The 22,319-nt window shown below is 54.1% G+C and overlaps 1 protein-coding gene and 1 long non-coding RNA gene across 3 annotated transcripts in view; one reads left to right on the top strand and one right to left on the bottom strand.

The window, feature by feature from the left end:
• Positions 1–527: 527 nt before the first annotated feature.
• The window catches only part of CHST3 (carbohydrate sulfotransferase 3), a 28,658-nt gene continuing 6,866 nt past the window's right edge, over positions 528–22,319 (bottom strand). For both annotated transcript variants that reach the window (XM_059397675.1, XM_059397674.1), the window contains exons 2-3: positions 3,390–3,615; positions 528–2,165 (exon numbers count right to left, since the gene is read on the bottom strand). In XM_059397675.1, coding sequence (XP_059253658.1) covers positions 869–2,165; positions 3,390–3,529 — 1,437 coding nt within the window. In that variant the 5' untranslated portion in view covers positions 3,530–3,615 and the 3' untranslated portion in view covers positions 528–868. The remainder of the gene's footprint in view (positions 2,166–3,389; positions 3,616–22,319) is intronic.
• Positions 7,545–16,530, top strand: LOC132015238 (uncharacterized). Its single transcript, XR_009403600.1, has 3 exons — positions 7,545–7,726; positions 8,268–8,348; positions 16,359–16,530. It is a non-coding gene; the product is annotated as an uncharacterized LOC132015238 (long non-coding RNA).

Raw genomic sequence — 22,319 nt, 5'->3', positions numbered from 1 at the left:
AGTTCAAACCTGGTCAGGAGCAGGGTCATGGCTCATGATGGTGTTTCCTTCCCCATCCCCAGCTAATTCTAAAAATGTAATGAAAGGCTCCACATTAGGGGCGTGATAGTTAAATTCTGTGGAATAAAGCAACAGGGCAGCTTGCCTGTGTATGTGTGTGTGGATTTGGACTTCTATGTTGTTTGGGTCTATGTGTGGTATACATAGAGGCCTTATTTTTACACACGTGTGTGTTTTATAGTTCCTTGTAGGCCTGATTTCATAACCGGCCCAGCTCTTCCATTTGTGAAAATATCGAACCGTTCTTGGTTGAAAAGCCCCAACTGCCATCCCCTGACATTCTGGGCGGTTCCAGTCCCTCCCCAGGGATCCATGAGGATTCCACACTGGATGGTGTAGAAATCCAGAAACTGAACGATGAAGGCTGAGTACAACGGGAGGGCTGCTGTTGACTTGTCTGTGCGCACAGCCACTTCCAGATCAACACCGGGACTCTGGCCCACAGTGTCTGTAGGCATTTATGCATGTTTCTTATATTGTGTGTGTGAGAGAGAGAGAGACAAGAGACAGAGAAAGGCTTGTTGTCAATAGCTCCGGGCCTGGATGCCTACTCAGGAGACCACAGCTTCTTAGGTCCTGGCCTGGCAGCCCTGGGGGACAGGCGCTGTCCCGCTCTCGGTGAGAGACCCCAGGCCCCAGGCTGCGACATGGGGGGAGCCCACTGCTCCAGAAAGGCTGCCTGCCCCGCTCACCCGCCCGGCCGCCCTCTACCGGAGCCACCAGCTCACCGCCGGCTGTCCTGGGGGCAAGGCAGGCAAGGCGGGTCTTTCCCAAGGAGGGGAGTGCGCGTGCGCGAACCCGGGGCCGCCTACGTGACCCAGAAGGTTCCGCGCTCCTCCAGCAGGCTGACGGAGCGGTTGGTGAGCGAGGCGGCGTCCCGCGCCAGCCGGTAGCCGAAGAGGCGCATGGCGGGGCCGCAGGCGGCCTGCACCACCTGCGCCAGCTTGAAGGGCATGCCGAAGCGCCACTTCTCGAACTGCTCCGAGGAGTTCTTCTGCGTGGAGTAGATGCCGTTGCCGTCCTGCGCCGCCTGCGTGTTCCTCTGGATCCAGTCCTCCACCTGCGGCGTCAGGGGGATGCCGGCGAAGCGGTACATCTCGCGCGCCTTCTGCAGCGGCCAGCGCGCCACGTCCTCGTAGCGCACGAGCATGTAGCGGCCGCGCAGCCAGGCGGGCTGCCGCAGCCCCAGCTCCGCGGACAGCCGGATGCTCTCGCAGTTGCCCCGCAGCCGCTGCACCTCCTCCTCCCCCAGGCGCGCCTGCCCCTCAGCCAGCCACTTCTTCCAGCCCTCGTACTTGCCCGCGAAGGCCACCATGCGGGAGGCCAGCACGGCGCGCGGGTCCCGCACCAGCTGGATGACGCGCAGGTCCAGCCGCGGGTCCTCGGCCAGCGGCTGCAGGAACTCCAGCTGCCGGATGCGCACGGCCTTGAGGGCCATGTGCTCCTTGCGGCGGCAGGCTTCGGCGGCCAGCGTCACGTTGAGGGGCCCGCAGCGGCGGTTCTTGCAGTGGTACTTCTCGAAGACCTTCTTGACGAAGGGCGTGCACACGGGCTCCTCGCACAGCGAGCGGCTGGAGCCGCGGCGGAACATGAACTGGGTCAGGTGGTCCTCGGGCAGCGGGCTGATGAAGTGCTCCAGCACGTACAGGTCGCACAGGAACAGCTGCTTGAGCACGTCGCGGTAGACCAGGGCTGAGCCCGCAGCGCTGGCACCTCCCGACTCGAAGGACACTGTGCGCTCGATGTGCCACAGCGGCTCGAAGAGGTAGAAAATGTTGCCCTGCTGGTTGAAGAACTCGCCCACGAATGAGGAGCCGGTGCGCGTGGTGGCCATAAGCAGCACGTGGCGCCGGGGCCCGGCCCCTGGGGGTGGCGGTGGCCCCTCGTCCCCAGCTGCAACCTCAGCCTCTGCCCCAGCCTCTTCCCCCACCGGCTCTACACCCAGCTGCAGACTGAGGTTTCGCAGGCGGCCCTGCAGCTGGGTGAAGGCCGAATCGAGCTCACTCAGGGACAACAGGGACGCATTGTCCGCCAAGATGAGGGCTGGGTCGGTGCTGTTGGCATCAGCCAGGGGTTGCGGGATCTGCTTCAGCTTGTCTGACACCCTAGGATAGGAGGACAAAGGGAAATCGGAGTCAGCGAGTGACTAGGGACTCCATCCCTTGTGCACCTGGAAGCTGACTCCCGGCCTGATCACCCAGAGCCTATCTTAGCTGGGTTTGCCCAGAAGCTGACATGGAGGCAAGGATTTGAGGGCTGTTAAGTAGTTTATTTGGGACATGATCGCAGGAGAACTGGTAGAGAGATAGGAAGTGAGGTGGGGAGAAAAAGAGGTCTGTAAAGGGTGAGCAGGCTGTGCCTGTGGGCAAACCAGTCCCCCTGGGGCCTCCTAGGAGACCGTGTAGAACACACTGGAGGATTCTCTTGCCCAAGGGACATGAAAGGCCAGCTGGTGTTGGCTGCGGGTCCTAGCTTAACTGTGTGCAGGTAGAGAAGAAGTTTGGTGGTGGAGAGCTGCAGGGGCTTGCAATAGGACCCCGTGGGCACGAATAGTCCATGCTGAGTAACACAGTGCCTGCTACACAGCCCAATTCCTAATCTATCCATGGTGGCTACTTTCTTGCAGGGTGTTGTGTTAGGAAAATAGGTCTAAGAAATCCTTCTGTGGCTAGCAGACACACAGCAGAGACCCTGCACACACTAGTATACTGCCAACTCCAGGAGGGCAACATTCCCAGTGAAGCCAAGATAAGTACGCACCCCTGGAATTTAGCAGTATATAACACGGACAGCTGCACATGGCAGTCCTGCCCACCAGGGAATGTGTACCAGCAACCCCTGCCTTTCCATGGGCTCACCCTCACCCATGGCTTCGGCTGGTGTAGTAGATGTGCTGTTAATGTGAGGCATCATCCTATCCAAGATTAATAATAATCATCATGGTCATCAAATACTGGGTACCAACTGCGTGCCAGCCACTGAGCTAAACGTTTTACATTTCCTAATTTAATCTTTGTAAGGAAAGCCCCATCGTTAGCCATATTTTATGGAAGAGAACTTAGGACACAGAAAAGTGAATTTATCCAGGCTGTCCCTACCAGAAAGGGCCTGAATCAGGATTGCAACGCAGGTTGCCTGAGTCCAGAGCCCCAGTGTCTCCCCTGTGCATTCCTGGGGACGTGTGCAGGACCACTGCCTGGGCACAGGAGGAGCCTATGATTACCAGTTTAAGGACGGCCTTTGTAGGTCCACAAAGAGCCCTATGGCTACCTCTTTGCCCCATCCACCCCTCCCTGATAAGGAAGACTTTACGCACTTGTACTCCTCACCTTGATATGATTTTATTTTCCTTTTCAATGAAGACAAAAACCACCACCACAAAAGCCAGGAAAAGGGCATATTTGCTCCTCATCCTCAGGCTGTGCAGAAAGTCCCAGCAGTCCTGGGGTAAAGCAAGTCCTTTCTCCATGGGGAACGGTGGGGCCGTGGGCTGTCAGCTCAGCAGCATCACTCAGGATCTGGCTTGCCAGTCTTCAGGTGGGTGACACCCTCGTTCTGTGAAAAGACCGCTGGTCAGGACAACCTTGTCTGGAGGTGAAGAATGAAGAGTTTTCCCACCCAACTTTTGAGGGCCGTGGCCTGGCTTAGCAGCCAGAATCCCAGACCCACTCTCCCAATGGATGAGGTGAAATCCGGTCATTTAAAATGCTAATCAGCCCTTTAATTCATTCATCCCACTTCCATCAACTTATCCTTTGACCTCACACATAATTCAAGGGCAAGGAGATGGAAAAGAATGTTCCTTGAACTAGAAATGTTTGCAACAAGAAAAGGCTACAAATACCTAAATAAAAAATGGAGATGGACCTATTGTAATGATATATATACACATCTACATGAGATCCTTCACCTGGGTCCTTCCAAAATCCCTCACATGGCCTCAGCCTTTGCAACACAGCCCCTCCTGGAGCAGCCAGCCCCTACCTAGGTTAGGGTTCCCCCCGGTCCCACCACCATGCAGACTCCCATTAGCATCTGAGACTGTCATAAGGTGAGCTGACTTGTAAGATCTGTTCACCGCTGATCATCCTTTTGTGGCTAAGGGGGTTTTGTTCAGGCCCCTCATTATCCTTTAGCACTGGGCCAGGCACACAGGAGACACCCGAGCACAGCTGCCGAACAACAGAAGGAATAAAGGAATAGATAACTCTCACCGGAAGATATATATATTTTTAATAGCTGAGCAAATACAGCATTCCCCAAGGAGCCCATTTCTTGCACACATCTGCACCATCACACACACCTGTCCTGCATCATGAACCCCAGATTCCAGCACAACACCACCCCATCCAACTCCATCCAAAAGTCTATGCGTTCTCCATGAGGACGGTCATTCATGGGATACTGTTTGCTCCAAGTGTGGGGAAGGCTTGTGACCTAGGTCAGTGCATCCAGGATCAGCTCTCTTCTGGAAAAGATTTCCCCACAGGAAGCAGCTGCCATGGACGAGAGAGTAAGAAGGCAGGAAGGTAGATGCTGGGGTCACACCTTCGTCACACAATGGAAGTGACTAGAAGGACAGCCAGTGCATCTGTCCTTTGGGGAAAGCAGTGGGCCAGGGGCTCTGCAATACCAGAAGGCAGATGTGGAAGCTGGCAGCAGAGTGGTGTGCCCCAGCTGTGCAGGGCAGAGGGGTGGTGAGGCTTCCTGAGTGTGGGTGACTGAGGAGCGGCTCAGGGGGAGGGAGAGGAGACCTGCAGAGACAGCTCCAGAGCAACTAGAATATTCCTGCCCCTTCCTAATTCTTCTGGGCCTTTCCCCACATATTCATTAAACAACGACTCCGTAAGCACCCACTCTGTGCCAGCCTCTGGTCTAGGTACTGGGGATACAGCAGCCAGCAAGCAGAGTTGGTCTCTGGCCTCATGGAGCTGACACTCGGGTTGGAAGGGCCAACTGGAATGATCTGGGTGGCTGAGATTCATTGAGTGCTTCCTGCTCTGGGCCACGTGCCATGCTAAGCGCTTGATTTGCATTTTCTTCTCCAACCCTTACAGAGTCCGGTTAGGGAGCAGTTATCCCATTTTACAGATGAGGAAACAGGCTGACGGGTTAAGTAACTGTCCAAGGTTCCCCCAACAGGAGCCTTCATCATCCCTCCAAGACCCAGGTCGTCTGAGCTTCCCAGGGCTCCCCAGTCACCCCCACTATAGCATATATGGTTGGGCTTTCCAGCTGATGGTCTGCCTGCCTGTCCTCCCTTCCCAGAATCTGAGCTCCAGGAAGCAGGGACCAGCATCTAAAACGGCACCCAGCATATGCCAGCTGCCCAACAAAACACAGGTGAGCAAACCTGTCAAAGCTGATGCCTGGCTCAGTGCCTGGCAGGCTGTCAGCATGAGTTTGCGGAACACCCCATGGGGTATGAGGCCATCCATCTCTCTGGAAGGGTGAGAGTCAATGCTGAGTCTGCAGAGCAAAAGGGATTAAAATCCTGACTTCCCGCCCTCTCATCTCTTGGCTGGAGAGTTGCCTGTATCTGATGATGTAAGGGGAAGCAAAAGGAGCTGGGACCAGGAGTCCTGGGTTCTAGTCCTTTCTGTGTGTCTACCATGTTGTGTAGCCTTGTAGGAGTGATTTAACTTTTCTGAGTCTCAGTTTCTTTACCTGTAGCATGGAAAACCTGTACATAAGGCTGCCATGAGGAATAGTATCTGGGGCACGGTAAGTGCTCATTAACTATGATAGGAGAGAAACAAGGGGAGAAATGGCAGGGGTGGGTGGGGGGAGTTGCTCTCATTGTCCTCTCCCTTCTGGGTCTTTGATAAGATCAGAAGTTCAGCCGCCTCGATGATGGAAAGTTCCCGCACCTTCTCCTTCCCTCCTCTGCAAGCACTGTTTCTATTTTTGAGTTGCCATCTCAGTCCCCTCGCCCCCCTGAATAATACAGGGTTCCTAAGAACCTTCCCAGCATTGCCCTAAAAGGAAGAAGCAATGGTAAAAACTCTTGACAGGAAACACAAGGCAGGCTGCTGGTTCCTTCGCTCTGGCCCAGCAGGCTGCCTTTAGCCTTAGCTCCAGAGACCCAGTGGATGGTGGGCAGGCAGATGAGGGAAGTTTAGAGATCCCAGGGGCAATGTGGGAGGTCCTCCGACCCAGGAGCTGGGAGAGGGCCACAAGGGCCAGGAGGTCACAGGGTCACCAGGGAGGAAGATGGGGCCAAGATGGGAGTCACCTGGCAAAGCTCCCAGCAGAGGCCCCCTCTAAGAAGTGGGTCTATGACTTCTGTCAAGGCTAGTCAAACCTCTGTGATGCTCCCTCCCAAAACCCAGGGTGCACTCTTCCTTCGCTCATGGTGAGAATGAAACATTTGTGCTTCTCTCGGCAGATGCCCCCTGCCAGTGGAGTACTCAATACCTTTCCTCCCCTGATACCCAGCAAGTGGAGTGACAGCCAAAGGAAAAGGTGAGATGCCAGCCGAGGTCCCATTTCCAGGGCGCCAGGGTCAATGGGGAAGAAGGCCAGAAGCACGGGCCAGTGCAGCTCTGCCAGGAGGCCGCAGAGGGTGGGACAGCTGCCCTTGGTCCAGTCATCCCCAGTGCTCATCTCTGGAGCCCTCCCCTGGAGCCCTCCCGACCACCAACTTCCCAGGGACCATCTCCCCTCCCCCACACTTCCCTTCTCAACAGATTGTTTCATTTCCTTCCTGGACAGAAATGTACTGGTTTCTTGCCAAATTCAACCACTGGCACGTAGCTTCCGTGACAGGAGAGCTTCGTCCATCTGTTCCACCCCTGTATTCTGTGCCCAGAATCCCCGTGCCCAGCTCTGTCTGCATGGGGCACAGAGCAGGTGTTCGAGAATGCTTGTCGGATGAACGCACTCATGCCTTTTCCAAAGCGTCTGGCCCGGCGGGAGATGCTCACTCCTAAGTTGGTAGGACACAGGAAAAAGGAACAGCAGCTGTTCCCTAGATGAATAAACCACCTGTGTGCTTACGGGTGTGTGCTCCAAGTATACACCCCGAGTGTGTACTGCAGGCAAGTAACTAGAAGTGTGTGCCATGGGCAAAACTTCACACTTGGGGTTTCAAACATTGGGTCTCTTGAATTATCACTATCAATCCGGGATGTCATTTTGAGGATGAAGAAACCAAGCCCTGGGGCTTTCAGTTCAAGCCCCTACAGCGATGCGCTAATAATGGGAGGAGGGCAGAAAAGCCCCAGGGGTATTCCAGACAAATCTTAGAGAAGGAATAAAAAGAGAGTAGGCTGGGCTAAGGCCCCAGCTCTACGCACCAACCTTCCTACCCTCCTCTCCCCTTGGGGGCCTTTCTGGCCAGGCCTCCCCCCTGCACCACGAGGGACCCCCACTAGACAACAGTTTTCTACTTGGATGCCTCCCAGCCTGCCCCTGCCTCCCCTAAGGGAAGGTGGGGTCCCAGAGTCTGCTGGGAACGGGAGCTCTGATAAGGGACGGGCCCTGCCAGACATTGCATCAGGCCGCAAAACTCCACTCCCCTCACTTGCTGGGCCCCAGAGCCGCGGGGCCGACTGTTCACACTCCAGAGCTCCAGCTTCCTCTCCCAAGAACAAACCCCTCTAGGATCCCCTTAGGGGCATGGGCCCAACCTCAGCCAAGACAGACAGAGGAGAAGCAGCCACAGGTAAAAGTGTGTCTCACCTGAGAGGCAGTGGAGGTCCAAGAACTTGTGAGAAGCTGTGGGCCACCATCACGAGGTGGACCAGGGGGCAGAGGGCCAGCCTGGTGGGGGTGGGGCTGCACCAGCTCCACCTGGGACAGCCCCAGCTGCCCCTCAGCCCTGTTTTGCTCGGTGGAGATAAGGAGAACACACCCTACCCCCATTTGAGAGTCGCTCTATCAGGGTCTGCTCAGCCCTATGAGCGAAACATCCTGTGTGAACCCCAAGGCCAACCGATGCATGAAGTACAGGGCCCCAGAGAATAGTTCCGGGCCTTCCAGCACCTCTCACACCAAGCCCAGGGCCCTGGGTGGGGTCAGTGCTGACCCTGCACTCTGGGCTTTGCCTAGTCAAGGCCTGCAGTGGAAGCTGGCGTCCAGGATGTCCAAAAGAGCAAAGTGTCCTTTCTACCACTCCTGAAAAAACATGACTCTTGTTCTAACGCTGAAGAATGTCAGCACCAGGAAATTTTCTAACCTACCTTTCCTCATTTTTTTATCTACAGAAATTCAGGCTCCGAGAGACCAAGGCATACCCGTGGATGATGACAAAACTCCAACTACTACGTGGGTCTCCTGTGTCCCAGGTGAGTGATGGCCCTGTCCTCCTTTATCACTCTGACTCTCATAGCTTAGCCTACTTAAAAAGCTTCATGACAGGGCACCCAGGTGGCTCAGTTGGTTAAGCGTCTGCCCTCCATTCAGGTCACAATCCCAGGGTCCTGGGATTGAATGAACCCCACGTCTCGGCTCCCTGCTCAGTGAGGAGCCTGCTTCTCCCTCTGCCCTCTGCCTGCTCTTCCCCTAGCTCCAGCTTGCCCTGGAGCACACACACCACCACTCAGCAGTCCTGTGACTGAAGCAGACATCACTAATCAATCACTATCCTCTCTGCAGCTTGAGACTCGACGTAGCCTCATACACCTTCCCTCTGAAGCACCAATCCGTTAGCATTGTCCCGTGAACAAAAACCAATTTGCCCTCCCAACTTTACAGGATCCTTACTGGCTACCAAATGAAATTCCTTACCACCTCTTAGTCTGGCATTCTACACTCTAACTTCACCGTGCAATGCCAGCCCAAACTCTTACATAAACCCTCCATTCAAGCACATGAGCCTTGTACCCCCATCCTCCAAGCCTTCCATCCAGCCCATTAAGCCCTTTACTGAAGAAAACACGCCAGTTATAATCCATGGGAAGGTTACTAAGAACAGCGAAGGCATCAAACATTTGCAAACCCCCTCCCCCCAAAAAATCGCTTTTTGAGAAGAATTGCTAGGGATAGAAGGTTCCTACAGCCCCACCCTTCTCCCTCATGTGGTTTGTGCCTTCCTGAAGGGGAGTGGAGGCGGAGTTACGGAGAGCTTAGGAAATCTCCCAGAACCGCTGCCAATCCGTTCCATACCACAGCTGGCAAAGATCTTTACATGGCTAATTTTATATTATTACTCACATGCCTTTATATGTTTTTATGAATGAGAGCCAAAACTTAAAAAAAAAGTCTCAGGGCTTCCCCACAAACTGTTTTTTGGGCTCTGTGAAAAATGTGGGCAAGCCCCCTGGGGTGTGTCTTGAGTGTGAACCTGTCCGCTATGGGTACCACAGCTGGAGGTGAAGGCCGGCTGCCTAAGGAAAGCATGAGGGTAAATTGAGATGATACATGGTGCCCGTTTTTTTTACACATCAGACCGGAAGACAGTGTCTTCCGTGACCCTGTGTGCTGGTAATGTTAGGGAGAAAGAACAGGCAGACAGGCAAACATGCGGGGCTCGCCAAGTGCCCGCACGCCCTCCAGCTCCCCCAGCCTCTGGGATCAGCGGGATGTGGGTGGAAGCGACATGAGCTGCTTCAGGGCCTGGTCCTTCAGGGGAACCCACATGCCCCTCAGGCCTTCTCTTCTCTTGCCGTAGCCACACTGGAGACCCCAGGTTCCAGCTGCCTCAGCCCAGGTCCTGAGCTGCGGACAGGGAAGCCCCCCAACCTGCAGCAGAGGTGGCGTGAGGGGAAAATAAGCTTTCGTTGGGTGAAGCCACTGAGATCTGAGGATCTGTTACTGCAACATGGCCTGCTGCATCCTAACTAATAGACAGGATTCTCTCGTCATGCTGCTGGAGTGTTCTTCTTGAAGGACAAATTGGCACAACCATCCCAACTCTAAGTGTGCACGCTCTTTGACCCAGCAGTTCCACTTCCAGAAAATTCATCCTGCAGCTCCATGAGCACAGTCCGAACAAGGCCACACATAACAGCATACCGTTCGTGACTGCAGAAGGCTGAAAATAACCTTCAAGTCTGTTGACAGGCACAAACATAAAAACCCAAACAAAAAGCTAGCAAGATAAATGAGGGTCCACTTGTCAGTGCAATACTATGCTGGGGTTAAAAAGAGAGGCAGCTGTGTATGGGCTGATGGGAAAGGCTGGTCAAGATACAAGGGATACAAACACGGGACAAGAGTGTGTGAGGTCCTGTGGTATCTGTGTAAAGTCGGGGTGGGGACACAGCCATGCTGGTATGCACACTGTCCCTAGAGAGGAAAACAAGAAATTGGTTGAGAGTGGTTGAGGGGAACTGGGACACAGGGGTGGGAATGGGGACCCACTGTTTGCATATACCTTCTTGTATGGTTTGAATTTACCATGTTTATTGGTTACTCTTTCCAAAGAAAAGGAGTGGTTATAGGGGCACCTGCGTGGCTTAGTCGGTTAAACATCTGACTCTTGGTTTCAGCTCAGGTCGTGATCTCAGGGTCATGGAATCGAGCCCCACGCTGGGCTCCATGCTGAGTGTGGAGCCTGCTTAAGACTCTCCCTCTACCCTTCCCCCCGCTCATGCTCCCCCCCGCCCCACCCAGGGAATGCACTAAAGCTGTGCACAGCAAGCAGTCCTCAACTGGTGACCCAACGCCAATCAATTGGTATTGACTGCCTAGAGCTCTTTGAGAAGACTGAGGTCAAGCTTGTTCACCATGAGCCAGAATGATTAGTGATGTTGATTAGTGATGTCTGCCACGTGTGTAGGATGGGAAAGGGTGGACACAGGTGTCAAATAGGGGTCACTTTTACTTTAGGGGGATAGCCGAAGAAGGCTAGGAATCTCTAAGCCATGGAATTCTATTCTTCCCTCCCTCATGTGGTTTATTATTTCCATTTTGGTCATGCTCATTACTACAAATTTCTGTGCTCATTCGTGGGCTTGGAAGCCTTTGTTTTAGTCTGATTGCTCTGCAACAGTTCAACCAGAAATGCATGCAAGTCTGTATCCATGCCTGTGGGTGCATCAGAGGTGAACATGTTCAGGAGAAGCCCTCGACAGCTGTGGGGGGGGAGGGGGACGGGGTTGCCTTTCCTTATGGTCACACAGCTTTCCCATCTTACTCTGCCCCTTTGCAAAGATTAACTCCACTACAGCATTTCTGGGACCCCTGGGTAGGCAAAAGCTCTCAATGCACAAGCTCAGGAGCCCCTTCCCACTCTAGCCTACTTACTGACCTTTCTTGGGAGACTTCAAACCTTTCTGTGCTTTGAGTATTACACACAACTTAGATGAATGTCGGGGGTACTGAGTGAAAATAAAGAGCCAGTCTCCAAAGGTTACAGACTGCATGATCCCTTTTATGTCAAATTCTAGCAATGATGAAATTGTAAAGAGAGAAGCACAGATCAGTACTGTCAGGAGCAAAGGCAGGCGTGGGGGCAGGCGGGAAGTGGTTACAGCTATAAAAAGGGTGCCACGAGGGACCTCTGTGGTGCTCTATCTTATGTGTCAGTCAATGTCAGTGCCCTGGCTGTGAACTTGGGCGAGAGTTTTGCAAGATGTTACGAGGGGAACTAGGTGCATGGGATCTTTCTACATGATTTCCTAAAATTTCATGTGTATCTGTAATGATCTCAAAACTGAGAACATTTAACAATTTGGGAGGACAGACTATACCTGCCATTATGAACACCGGGTGATGTCTGGAATTACAGAACCAGTATACTGCACACCCGAAACGAATACAGCACGGCATGTTAACTCACTGAAATGAAAAGAAAAACTTAAAAAACATAAAAAGCTTAACTGAAAAGAGAAGGAAAGGAAAAAGTCTCTTATCACAGAGGCAGGGTCGAAAGGGGACTCTGGAAATACAGCTGGAGGCAGGCAGTAAGACTGACCAGAGTGGCTGTCCTGGGGCAGAGACTGGATGAGTTGAATCCAAACTGTACCCCTGAGCTTGGCTTTTTGTAGAACCACAACTGGCCATACCCCTGGGGTCTGTTCATGTGCAAGGATATGCTTGGGGGCTTTTTGTGGGGGAGGCTGAGTGAGGATGAGGAAGCCCCATCCTCACAGCAGGGAAGAGAGAAAGGGGCGACGTGAGGGACCCATACGGTCTGTGACAGCGCCTAACCTACCACCAGCTTGAAGGCCTGGCATGGACTCTAAGTAGGAGCAGAGACACTGGGAGCAAGCAGTGGGTCCATGTGAGGCTACAGGAGACTTAGTGTGCAAACGGAGCTGCCACCGGGCCCAGAGACCCCCCCAGGGAGAGCTCAGCAGGCTGGCCAGGTGCAGCCTTGGCAATGGTGTAACACGGGCACTCAACGGTGAGAACATGGGACCTCTGGGTTATCTCTGAACCACTCCTGGGATTTACCAAGGAGTGGAGCAAGCTTCCGGCTGCTTTCAAACCTTGGTACAGCTCCCAGTCAAGGAGGAGCAGGAGGAGGGTTTGATCTAAGGAGGAACTTGTAAAAAGCTGAAAGTCAAGTAAAGTACCTAGTAAGCCTCTGGATGATAAAAGCTGGGGATAGGGCAGGACCCGTTAACTCATTTGCAGAGTACTTGCTCTGGGTCACGCAGGGCTCAAGGTGCTGGCGGCAGAGGGAGGGAGAGACACAGTCCCCGTCTTAGAGGAGCTGAATAATGATGAGCTAGCACGGACCGTGAACGTGAACGAGGCACTTCCAAGCACTTCACACGCGTAAAGGAATTTGGTCCTCAGCACAACCGGAGGAGGAAGGTGGGGCAGCACCCTCCTCGCTGCTACCCCTCACCCCCACCTAGGGCAAGGAGAGGACAAACACCTGTCCTCGGGCACAAGGCAGAGCTGGGTTTTGAACCCAGGCAGTCTGGCTCCATGGTTCAGGAACGCAACTACTGTGTCCTATCACTGAGACAGCAGGTTTAACCCAGTCATGGGAGCGGCACGGTAGCAGGCAGCTCAGAGTTCCAGGCCGGGAACTGGTCTGCCAGGACCTGTCACCTACTTGCTGTGTGACTTTGGACAACTCTCTAGACTCTGCCTGCCTCACACGCCTCAAAGAGACACACGTGACCTCCAACACAAGGTTCTTGGCGTCTTGGAAGAAACATCCTTTGAAGGCACAAGGCCTTTGCTGGCTTCCCGGAAGATGGGATCTCGCTGGCTGTCCCAGATAAGCAGCTGTTGCTGGCTGAGGGTGACAGCTGAGTAGAAGGCTGCTGCTCCTGCCCAAGCCTGCGGCCGGCTTGTGGCCAGCGGCCAGATCCCAGAGGCAGAGTGGCCCTGAGAGACGGTGTGATGACAGGCAGCAGAGAAGATGGGGGTATAGTGCCTGTGGCTCCGCTTTTCCAGAATCCAGTTCAAATGTGGCATTCTGGGGCACCTGGGTGGCTCAGTGGGTTAAGCCTCTGCCTTCAGCTCAGGTCATGATCTCGGGGTCCTGGGATCGAGCCCCGTATCGGGCTCTCTGCTCAGCGCTCTCTGCCTGCCTTTCTGCCTACTTGTGATCTCTGCCAAATAGGTAACTAAAATCTTTAGAAACCACCAAAAAACGAATGTGGCATTCCACCTGGGGGCCAACCTGGCCCACCCCAGCTTTCCTTCACCTGCCCAACCCCCCTCCCCTCAACCCTCCCCAGCCGAATGAGCCCCACCATTAACAAAGGACACAGGAAAGAGCGCAGTGGGGTGGGCCTTCGGATGCATATCTCTCTGGCAAAGAGGGAGGGCGGTGAGGTGGGGGACATCAAGTGATGGGTTCTTCCTGCTCCAGCTCAGCCGCTCACTAGCCTCGTGACCCCAGCTGACTGCCTCGCCTCTCTGTGCCTCATCGGTAAAAAGTTAGGAAGAGGCCCGTATTCGTTCCCTGTAGCCACTAACGCACCACCATCAACTCAGCGGCTTAAAACAACATGTACTTATTCACCTGAAGAGTTCTGAAAGTCAGAAGTCCAAGACCAGTTTGGACTAAAATGAGGGTGTCCACAGGCCTGCCTTCCTTCTAGAGGCCCTAGGGAGAAAATCTGCTTCCTTGACTTTTGCAGCTTAGCTTCCAGAAGCTACCTGCTTTCCATGGCTCATGGCCCCCTCATCCGTCTTCCAAGCTAGCAACGACTGGTTGAATCGCTTTCCTCAGGCATCACTCTGACTTCTTCTGTCCTCTTATCTCCCTCTTCTCAGGACCTGTATGCTGAATCTCCCTCTTCTCAGGACCTGTATGCTGACGTTGGGCCCCCTGGATAATCTGGGGTCATCTCCCTATCTCAAAATCCTTAACTTAGTTCCACTGCCAAGTCCCTTGACCTTGAGAAGTAACACAACCTCCGGGTGGAGGGGGGGATTATGTGTAGACATCTTCGGGAAGCCGGTATTCAGCCTCCCACAAGCACCTCCCTCATGAAATGGGGCCGACTGGTTCCATGCCTAGCAAGCTTAGCGTCTAACCAGTAAGAGGCCCAGGATGCTTAATCCCAGCTGGGAATGAGGATCCCTCTGAGAGCTTTTACAAAATATCAGGGCCTGCGGTGCACTCTTGAAGATGGGTGGGGGCAGCGGCTGCACAATGGAACTTGTAGCAGCTCCTTAGGGACTCTGTTGGGCAGCCAGGGATGGGGGTGACTCTAAGAGGCACTGAATTCATGTCAGCCATTATTTTTACTCCCCACAGCTACGTAGCACTGAGCCTCCATGCCCAGCCACTGTCCAATAGATGTTTGTTGAATTACACAGAACTGAATCACTCCCGGGGCCTCGAACTGCCCCCGGGATAGGATAGGAGGGGTGAGTGGGTTTCTCACTGTCGCTTCAAGGCCTGAAGAATGAGGTTCTGTGGCCAGAGGCCGAGGACTCGATCCACTTCACACCCAGAAATGGCTGCCTGGGAGAGGCGGGTGTTGGAGTCGGTCCTCCTCCCCGAAGTCCAGTCAAGGGGGCCCGCCCTGGGCAGAATCCAGTCATCAACGGGCCATTGTTAGTGGGAACAGAGGGGCTCTGTGCCCATTTAACACTTCCCTCCCTCACGAGGCTGCTCCCAGCTGAGGGCTGGCTTCTAGAGGACTGTAAGGCTGGGGAGGGGGCCCCAAGGCTGTGAAGGGGGAGGATTAGAAGTGGGGGCTGAGAGTTCCCTGGTTGGAGGAGCAGAGGCAGCTTAAAACCTAGCCAGGCCCCAGGCCCCAGTGCTGTCGCACGGGCTTCCCTGCTGTGCCAGGAAGAGGTGCCGGGGAAAGCTGGGGACCCAGGGACAGCCACTGAAACCTAACAGACCCCAACCAGAGGGAGGGGAAACCGCTTTCTCCGTGAGGTGGTCATGCTTGACTTACCTTCTTCCCTTTAAAAAACCAGAAAAGGTGAAATCTACATGGTAAATGGCACCTTTCATTGCCTATAGAGGAACAGTGTTTTCAAAAGGGCTGGGAGGGTTTTATGTTCTGCTGGGGATTTAAGAGGTAGGTAATTCAACCGGGGCTGGGCATAAATGTGCCTTTGCTTCGCATACGGTTTCTGCATTTGGACTTGGTATTAACAGCGTGAGCTGGATTTCAGGAGAGTGGTATTTAAGATCCTGAAGACACTGCTTGACCGGCACCCTCCAAACATGTCAGAGACCCAAATTCTTGTGTTATCCATCAGCGGTTCTCATCTGCTGACTAAAGCAAACCCTCTTGAAAAGTGTCTACTGAGAGTACAGGGCCTTAAAAGACAATCTTGGTTGTCTTTTGGATCTGAGTTGGGGTCTGGGGCCAGCAGCAGCCGCCGCACCTGGAAGCTTGGTGGAAATGCACATTCTCGGGGCCCTCCACAGACCTCTCCAACTAGAATCTCAGGAGGGTGGGCACAGCAAGTGGTTCCAGGAAGCTCTCCAGGTGAGTTTGGTGTAAAGTTTGAAGATCACTCTTCTGGGGGAATAGTTTTCAAACTCTAGCTCACAATCAATTTGGTAGGTCAATGAGCTTTTTTAAAAAAGTTAGCCAGAATGGTGTAGAACTGAAAATTTGAAAAGTCTCTCCATGAGACTTCTGTTTCAGTTCTGTGTACCTTTGTCTGAGGTTTTGGTCGAAAGATTGAAAACCACTGTTCTGGAGCTGGTATGTACCAACTTCAACCGGCTCCCCTTTTGTAATTGGTCTGTATCGGGAGGTTTTAAAGGGCAGAGCATCTGGGTTTACCCCCGCCTCCAAGCAGCCCTCCCACCCCCCACCCCGTCCCCACCACACTATCCTCATAGACACGGGCAACAGATGAGAGGGGCTGCTTCGGGGCACACACAGTGTCCTTAGAACACTGGCCTAAAAATTAAACTAAACTGTGCATTTCCCCAGGTTTATAAAACTTTCTGCCTCTCTATACAGGACCTCCCCAGGGAGAAAGCCAGGCCAACCCCCAGGGAAGAATTCACTGGACAAGGAGCTAGATTTGGAGAGTGGCTGGGGAGTCTGCTTGATAGGCTCCCTCTTCCTCTCCCTCTGCCCCCTCTCCCCCCAGCTGGCACACATGGGCTCTCTCTCTCTCTCAAAAAATAAATTAAATAAATAAATAATCAATTAAAAATAAATTAAAAAAAAAAACCTTCTGCCTCTCTACTGCCCTCTCTTCTATGTAGATGTGCCTAGAGAAGTATGAGCACGAAATAGCTACCTGGTTACATCTGGGTGTGGGACTGAGGGATGAGTCGTTGCTTTCTGCTATTTGCCCCTTTTACTTGAATTTTGCTTAGTAAGCATCTAACACAAATATAAAAACTCTAAACTCATTCCTTAAAAAAAAAAAAATACAAAGCTAAGGGTCCATTTCTGCGTAGAAATAGAGACAAGAAAAGGCATTCCCATGGTAGGGCAGGCAGCCATGAAGCCCAGGGCCAAGCTGCCTAAGGGGCCATTGTGCCTGGTCAAAATCTACCTAAGGCGGAGCCCAAATCCCACGGTCCCCAGGGTGCTCCCTGATCTAGTCCCCACAGCCATAACCAGTCCTCCAGAGAGGTACAGCACTGCACACCCCCCTCCCCAAACACACACCTCTGTCACCCTTTCCTCCTTAGAAGCCCTTTTGCTCCTCCTGGTCCTCAGGCCAGCCCTGTACCCAGCATGGATTTTTACCCCCACCCTTGCCTTCATTCTCCAGAGGAGAGTGTAAGGTTCAGAGAAGCTAAGCAACCTGCCCAGGGTCACCCAGCTGGAGACGCAAGGCCAAGGCATGAAGGGCAGGGTCTGCTGACATTAAATCTCCAGCACACTGCTCTCCTGGCACTATTTCTTTCTCTAACTTGCTCCACTCTTATGAATTCGAGTTAACATTTGCTATATAGCACCACATAAATATGTCAGGAAAGAAGGGAAGGATGCAGAGAGGAAGGGAGGGGAGGGGGGAGATGAGAGGAGCAGGGGAGGCCTAGGTCACCCTCAGTCTCACCAGGAATGGCAGTGAAGGGTGGACCTGTCCGTGTGAACCCCAGCACCTAGGGGACCCTGAACCTGCTCTCAGGCTGGCCAAGAGGCAGGATGTCTGGTCAGATCACCAGCGTGGGGCCCTGACCCCCCAGGCCACGGCTGCAGGCCCCAGTCCAGCCAGACAAGAGGGGAAAATGGAAGAGGCAGCTGGGAATGCAGGAGAAAGCCACCCTGGGAAGCTAAGGGGGATGCTGGGGCTGCGGGGGCCTTTGTGTCTCATGAGTGGAGTCCAAGGTGACTGCTGAGGGGGGCTGGGATGCGGCTGCCAGCACAGCCTGGGAGGGAGCACCCACCAGCTTAGCAATGACCCCGCGGCAGGGGTCACACTGACTGTCCGGGACAGCTACTCTCCAGCTTGTGCCTTTCACCTTATATCCATATGTACCTCTCCTATTGTGTACCATGGGCATGTATTACTTAATTTATAAAATTTAATCAAACTAAAAAACAAACATTAAAAGCAAGCAACAGTTTTCTACCTATAGAAATAGAGGCAAAGTAGTTTTTGGGGTGAGACTCTCACTTGGAAGACATTTTAACAGGCCTTTGAATTTAAGCCGAGGCTAAGCCAGAAAGGACAATCCGGAGACAACGAGAAGTGAGACAGCCCCTACAGTCAAACTTAAGTCTACTTTCCCTGCAAGAAAAGTGACAACTGCCCAGAAATTCTTATTGTGGTGTTTGGAGGGAATACCTGAAGGGTCCCCTCCCTTCTGGGTGTGTGGGGGGGATAGCCACCCCTGAAGCCAAGGGGTCTTGAGGGCTAAGGGGAGGGCAGGGTCAGGAGGAACCACCCTGCAAGACCATGGAATCCTGGGGGATCCCCACATATCTGTGGGGAGGGCCCCTGGGGGTGGGCTAACCTGGGACTTGGGCATTAAAAAGGGGATTAGGGACCCCTGAGAATCTGGCCCCTGTCCGTTGAGTCACATGCCAGGTTAACCCCTAAGCCAGGTTATCTGGTGGAGGCCCTTTGTTTCCAGGCCAGGCCCACTAAGGTGGGGCGGGCGCTCTGCTGGGGAAAGGGCCCAGCCTGGAAGCCTGGAAGCCTGCAGAGGGCCCCTAGGCTTCGAAAGTGCTCCTGGGAAAATGGTAACTCATACTCTTCTCTCACCCCAGAGGGTCATTCTCGCAGCAACATGGGAGCCCAGTGACTGCAGAATGAATCCGAAATGCAAGCCTGAGAACAAAGCTGACCGATACCCGTGTCACCCGTGTCAGAGGGGAGGCTAGCTCCCTGCTCCTGTCCTTGTAGACAGAAGACTTCACAGTCTCATTTCTCCCCTTTCCAGCCAAAGGAATTTCAGGTGAGCCAGAAAAGCTCTCTAAGCCTCAATGTCCTCACCTGGAAGATGGGGCTAACTGTGCCTCCCTCATGAGGTTGTGGAGGGGGAGGGCACCCTTTTGCACAGGCTGGGCTCCAGCTAGGGCAGCTGGGGCGGGCTGGGGTGGGCGGAGCTGGGAGCCCCAGCAGCAGCTGCTACAGCCTGGCATCCTTCGCCTGCGGGCGAGGCTGAGGAAGCTGGCGCTCAGCCCCTCTCTTGACTCACACTCCTTTTCCAGGTCTGGCCCACCAAAACCAGAACAGACACACCCTGCATGCCTGTGTTCCTTCCAGAGAGGTAAGATACACCTCCGAAGGGCCACATAATCAGGGTCTGCACGGCCAAGGAGCTGGGTGCTTTCTGCCACTTCCTTGGAGATCAACATCTCCATGAAACTCTGGGGAGTGATTCACACTACTGAAAGATGAAAACTCTCTGGGCACTTCCTGTCTGCGCCGCGCCATTTGGCAGGCCTGGGTTCATACACCCTACCTCCTGTGACTCACTTCATTTTGCAGCTGGATCGTGGAGTGGCTAAAAGCATAGGCACAGCTACAGTTGGACAGCTGAAGATTTGCAGTTTGGCTGTGTGACCTTGGACAAGTCACTTACCCTCTCTAGGCCTCAGTGTTGGCATCTGTAAAATAGGGGTACCTCATGCTGTAAGACTGATGAAAATAAATCACTCAGCCTAAGAATGCTTAGTCCGTAAAGAGCTCTCAGATAACTGTACCTACCAGGAAGGCAGAGGCCTTTAGGACCTGGCAGAGTGCTGGGGACACAGCTCAACCAGGCTTTACTTTTTTAAAAGTGCTTCCAACACTGGAATGCCCAGACTTCCAATCAGAGGCCTGGCAAGGATATACTTTTGGAAGTTCCTCATGCCTATCACCACTTCTGGAAGCTTCTGCCACAGCAAAGCTTATGAGTAAGGGGGTGGGAGGAAGCTGATCTGGCCCGGCTACTCGGGGCCGGAGGGTCCCTTGCAGGACTTTAGGCACACGGTCATCAGAGGGCCAGAGGGCAAGAGAGCAGACTGGCAGGTAGGCGGCAGACCATGAGGTCATGCTTTCCCAGAATGACTCAGTAGTGCCCCTAGGCTGTAAATGGTAAGCTGTGCGCTGTGGCCTCAAGGCCTCCCTGTCTCCGTGCCACCCCACCCTCCCTGTGGCTTGCAAGGTATCTCTCCTTCCCCATCCTCTCCTGTCCCCCCCTTTCCCCAGGGGCCCATGACTACAGCATAAAGGCAGTTGCTCCGGGCTGTGACCCCCATGCTGCCTCTGTCATGTCTCTCCAATCTCCACACGGACAGAGTAAACTGCCAGACAGACTTCGATTTCGTTACTGCCTCAGACTTCTCCTGGCCAAGTGGTCTAGGGTGGGTCAACCTGCCTCTCTGAACCTCAGTTTCCTCATCTGGAAAATGGACACATGGCTAACAACCTTGCTGGGCTGTACGGGTCTTAGTGAGACGGTCTGTAACTACTTGGCACGAAGCAGGCGCTTAGCAAATGGAAAGTACGCCATTCTAGGGCCTCGATGATCTGACCTCAGTTGACTTCTCTAGCGGCATTTATTTAAGAAATAAGAAAAAATAGCTCATTCTTCTCAATGTTTACTGTACGGGAGTCACTGCTCTGAACACTTGTATAGGGACACATTTTATTTTCCTATTACCCCCATGTGATAGGTACTGTTACATCTCCATTTTACAGCCCAGAAAGCTGAGGAACAGAGAGGTGAAGCACTTTGACCATGGTCACACAGCAGGTGAGGAGCAGGGCTCCCCTTCTCTTGCCAGCAGCCCACCTCTGTGGGCTCATCACAGCTCGACCTGAAGGTCGTTATCTGTACCCAAGTCTCCTCTCCCCTTCCAGCGTTGGGGGCACCTTCTGCCACCCCCAGGCCACCCTGCACAGTGTCGGGCTTGAGCGGGCATGCAGTACCTGCACAGGCGAGGCCCAGGCTGAAGCACCTAATGTGTGCTCCCTGGGTGGTGGGGAGGCGAATCTAGCACTCGGGGGGAACCCCCTACTTCTGCAAGAACATCTTGAGGGCTGCAGCTAGAACCAGCCGTAGCAGGCAGCGTGCCTGCTGGGCTTCCTCTTCTCTGCTGGAAGGCCTACATTGTCTGGGGGGCAGGTCTGAACCCTGGAGGAGCTGGAGGGGCTGGAAAGACATCCTTCCATAAGGGGACAGACCTGAGAACCACTTGCTGATGGGGTTGAGCAGTGGAGCACCCACCACCCCACCTAATTCAAAGGCACCTCTAGGAGGGTTTCAGGCCCATTGTCAGGACCCCAGCCCAGCCCAGCACATAGGATAATGCCTGCAACAGGTTCATGTGCCCAGGGTCCCACTCTTCTGTTTCCACCCAGTCCCACACAAAGCCTCTGGTCCACATCAGCTGCTTCCTCCAACTTGCACGACTCCCCCTACCTTGCCCAGACTCCGATCTCTCCCCTACCACCCTCAGAGAATGGATACTGTCCTATCCTGCATGGTGAAGCTTCATGTCCCATCTGTTGCTCTTGGTTCCACAGTCAGGTGGGGCCTCAGGGGGGGACACCAAGGGGAGCAAGACAGATGCTGTTCTCACAGAGCTCACTACCCGCAGCAGGGGACACTCAAGCGGAGGCCAGAGGCTGAATGGGAGCTGGCCACAAGGAAGGAAGGAGAGGCTGGAGAGGCTACAGAGAGCAGGATGCCTGCGTCTGGGGAATGAGGACAGTATGGAACAGGGAACAGTGCAGACAAGGGGAAGGGAGGTTGGGCCATGTGATCCACATCACAGGGCCCGTGGAAGCCACCGGCACCCAGAGCAGCTCAGCACCTACTCCAGGATGGGGGTCTGTCTTGCTGGAACACCCCTAACCTGCCAGCTCCTCCTTGCCAGTTTAAATCTCTTCCCCTGCCATTCTGTGCCACTTCCTGAGCCCAGGTCATTGCCAAGGGGAAGCAGCGATCAGATCAGCCGATGGTCGGCCTTGCAGAAGAGGCCCTCCTACCATCAGGAGTGCTCTGTGCAAGTGGGGGTGGGCCGGGGCTAGAACTTCCACCCACAGGGCCCTCGAAGGGCTGTGGCGACCCCGGAAGCCAGCCTCCCCTGAGCCGCCAGGTCAGAAAGCAGCAGTCTGGCCCGGCCCGTGATGAAGTGACTGTCCTCTCAGGCTGCAGCTCTGGCGGTGTGGCTCACACATGGCGGGGCTCGGAGCGTGGCTCCGCTCTGCTCACACCAGTCGAGGGATGCAGGCCACCTCTCCTGCTTATGGGCTTCTGGGCGCCTGTCTGCGAAATGGCAATCCCAGGGTGCCTCCCCAACGAGCTTCCTGTTGAGAACCAAGCGAGTGCAGGCCAGGGAGGCCTGAAGGGTACAGTCCCTGTCGGGCTTCCTGTGTACTTGACCACTAGGCACCTGCACCACACCTGCACCAGAGGGCAGGAGGAACGTGTGGAAAGCAAACAGCTCTTCTCAGATAAAAAACAGCCCCAGTGACGGGCCTGACCGTGACGGGCCTGACCTTCCCGGTCACGGGTGTTT

This window comes from Mustela nigripes, chromosome 4 (assembly GCF_022355385.1).
Source record: "Mustela nigripes isolate SB6536 chromosome 4, MUSNIG.SB6536, whole genome shotgun sequence".
In the NCBI taxonomy this organism is placed as follows: domain Eukaryota; kingdom Metazoa; phylum Chordata; class Mammalia; order Carnivora; family Mustelidae; genus Mustela; species Mustela nigripes.
This window is presented reverse-complemented; position numbering and strand designations above follow the sequence as displayed.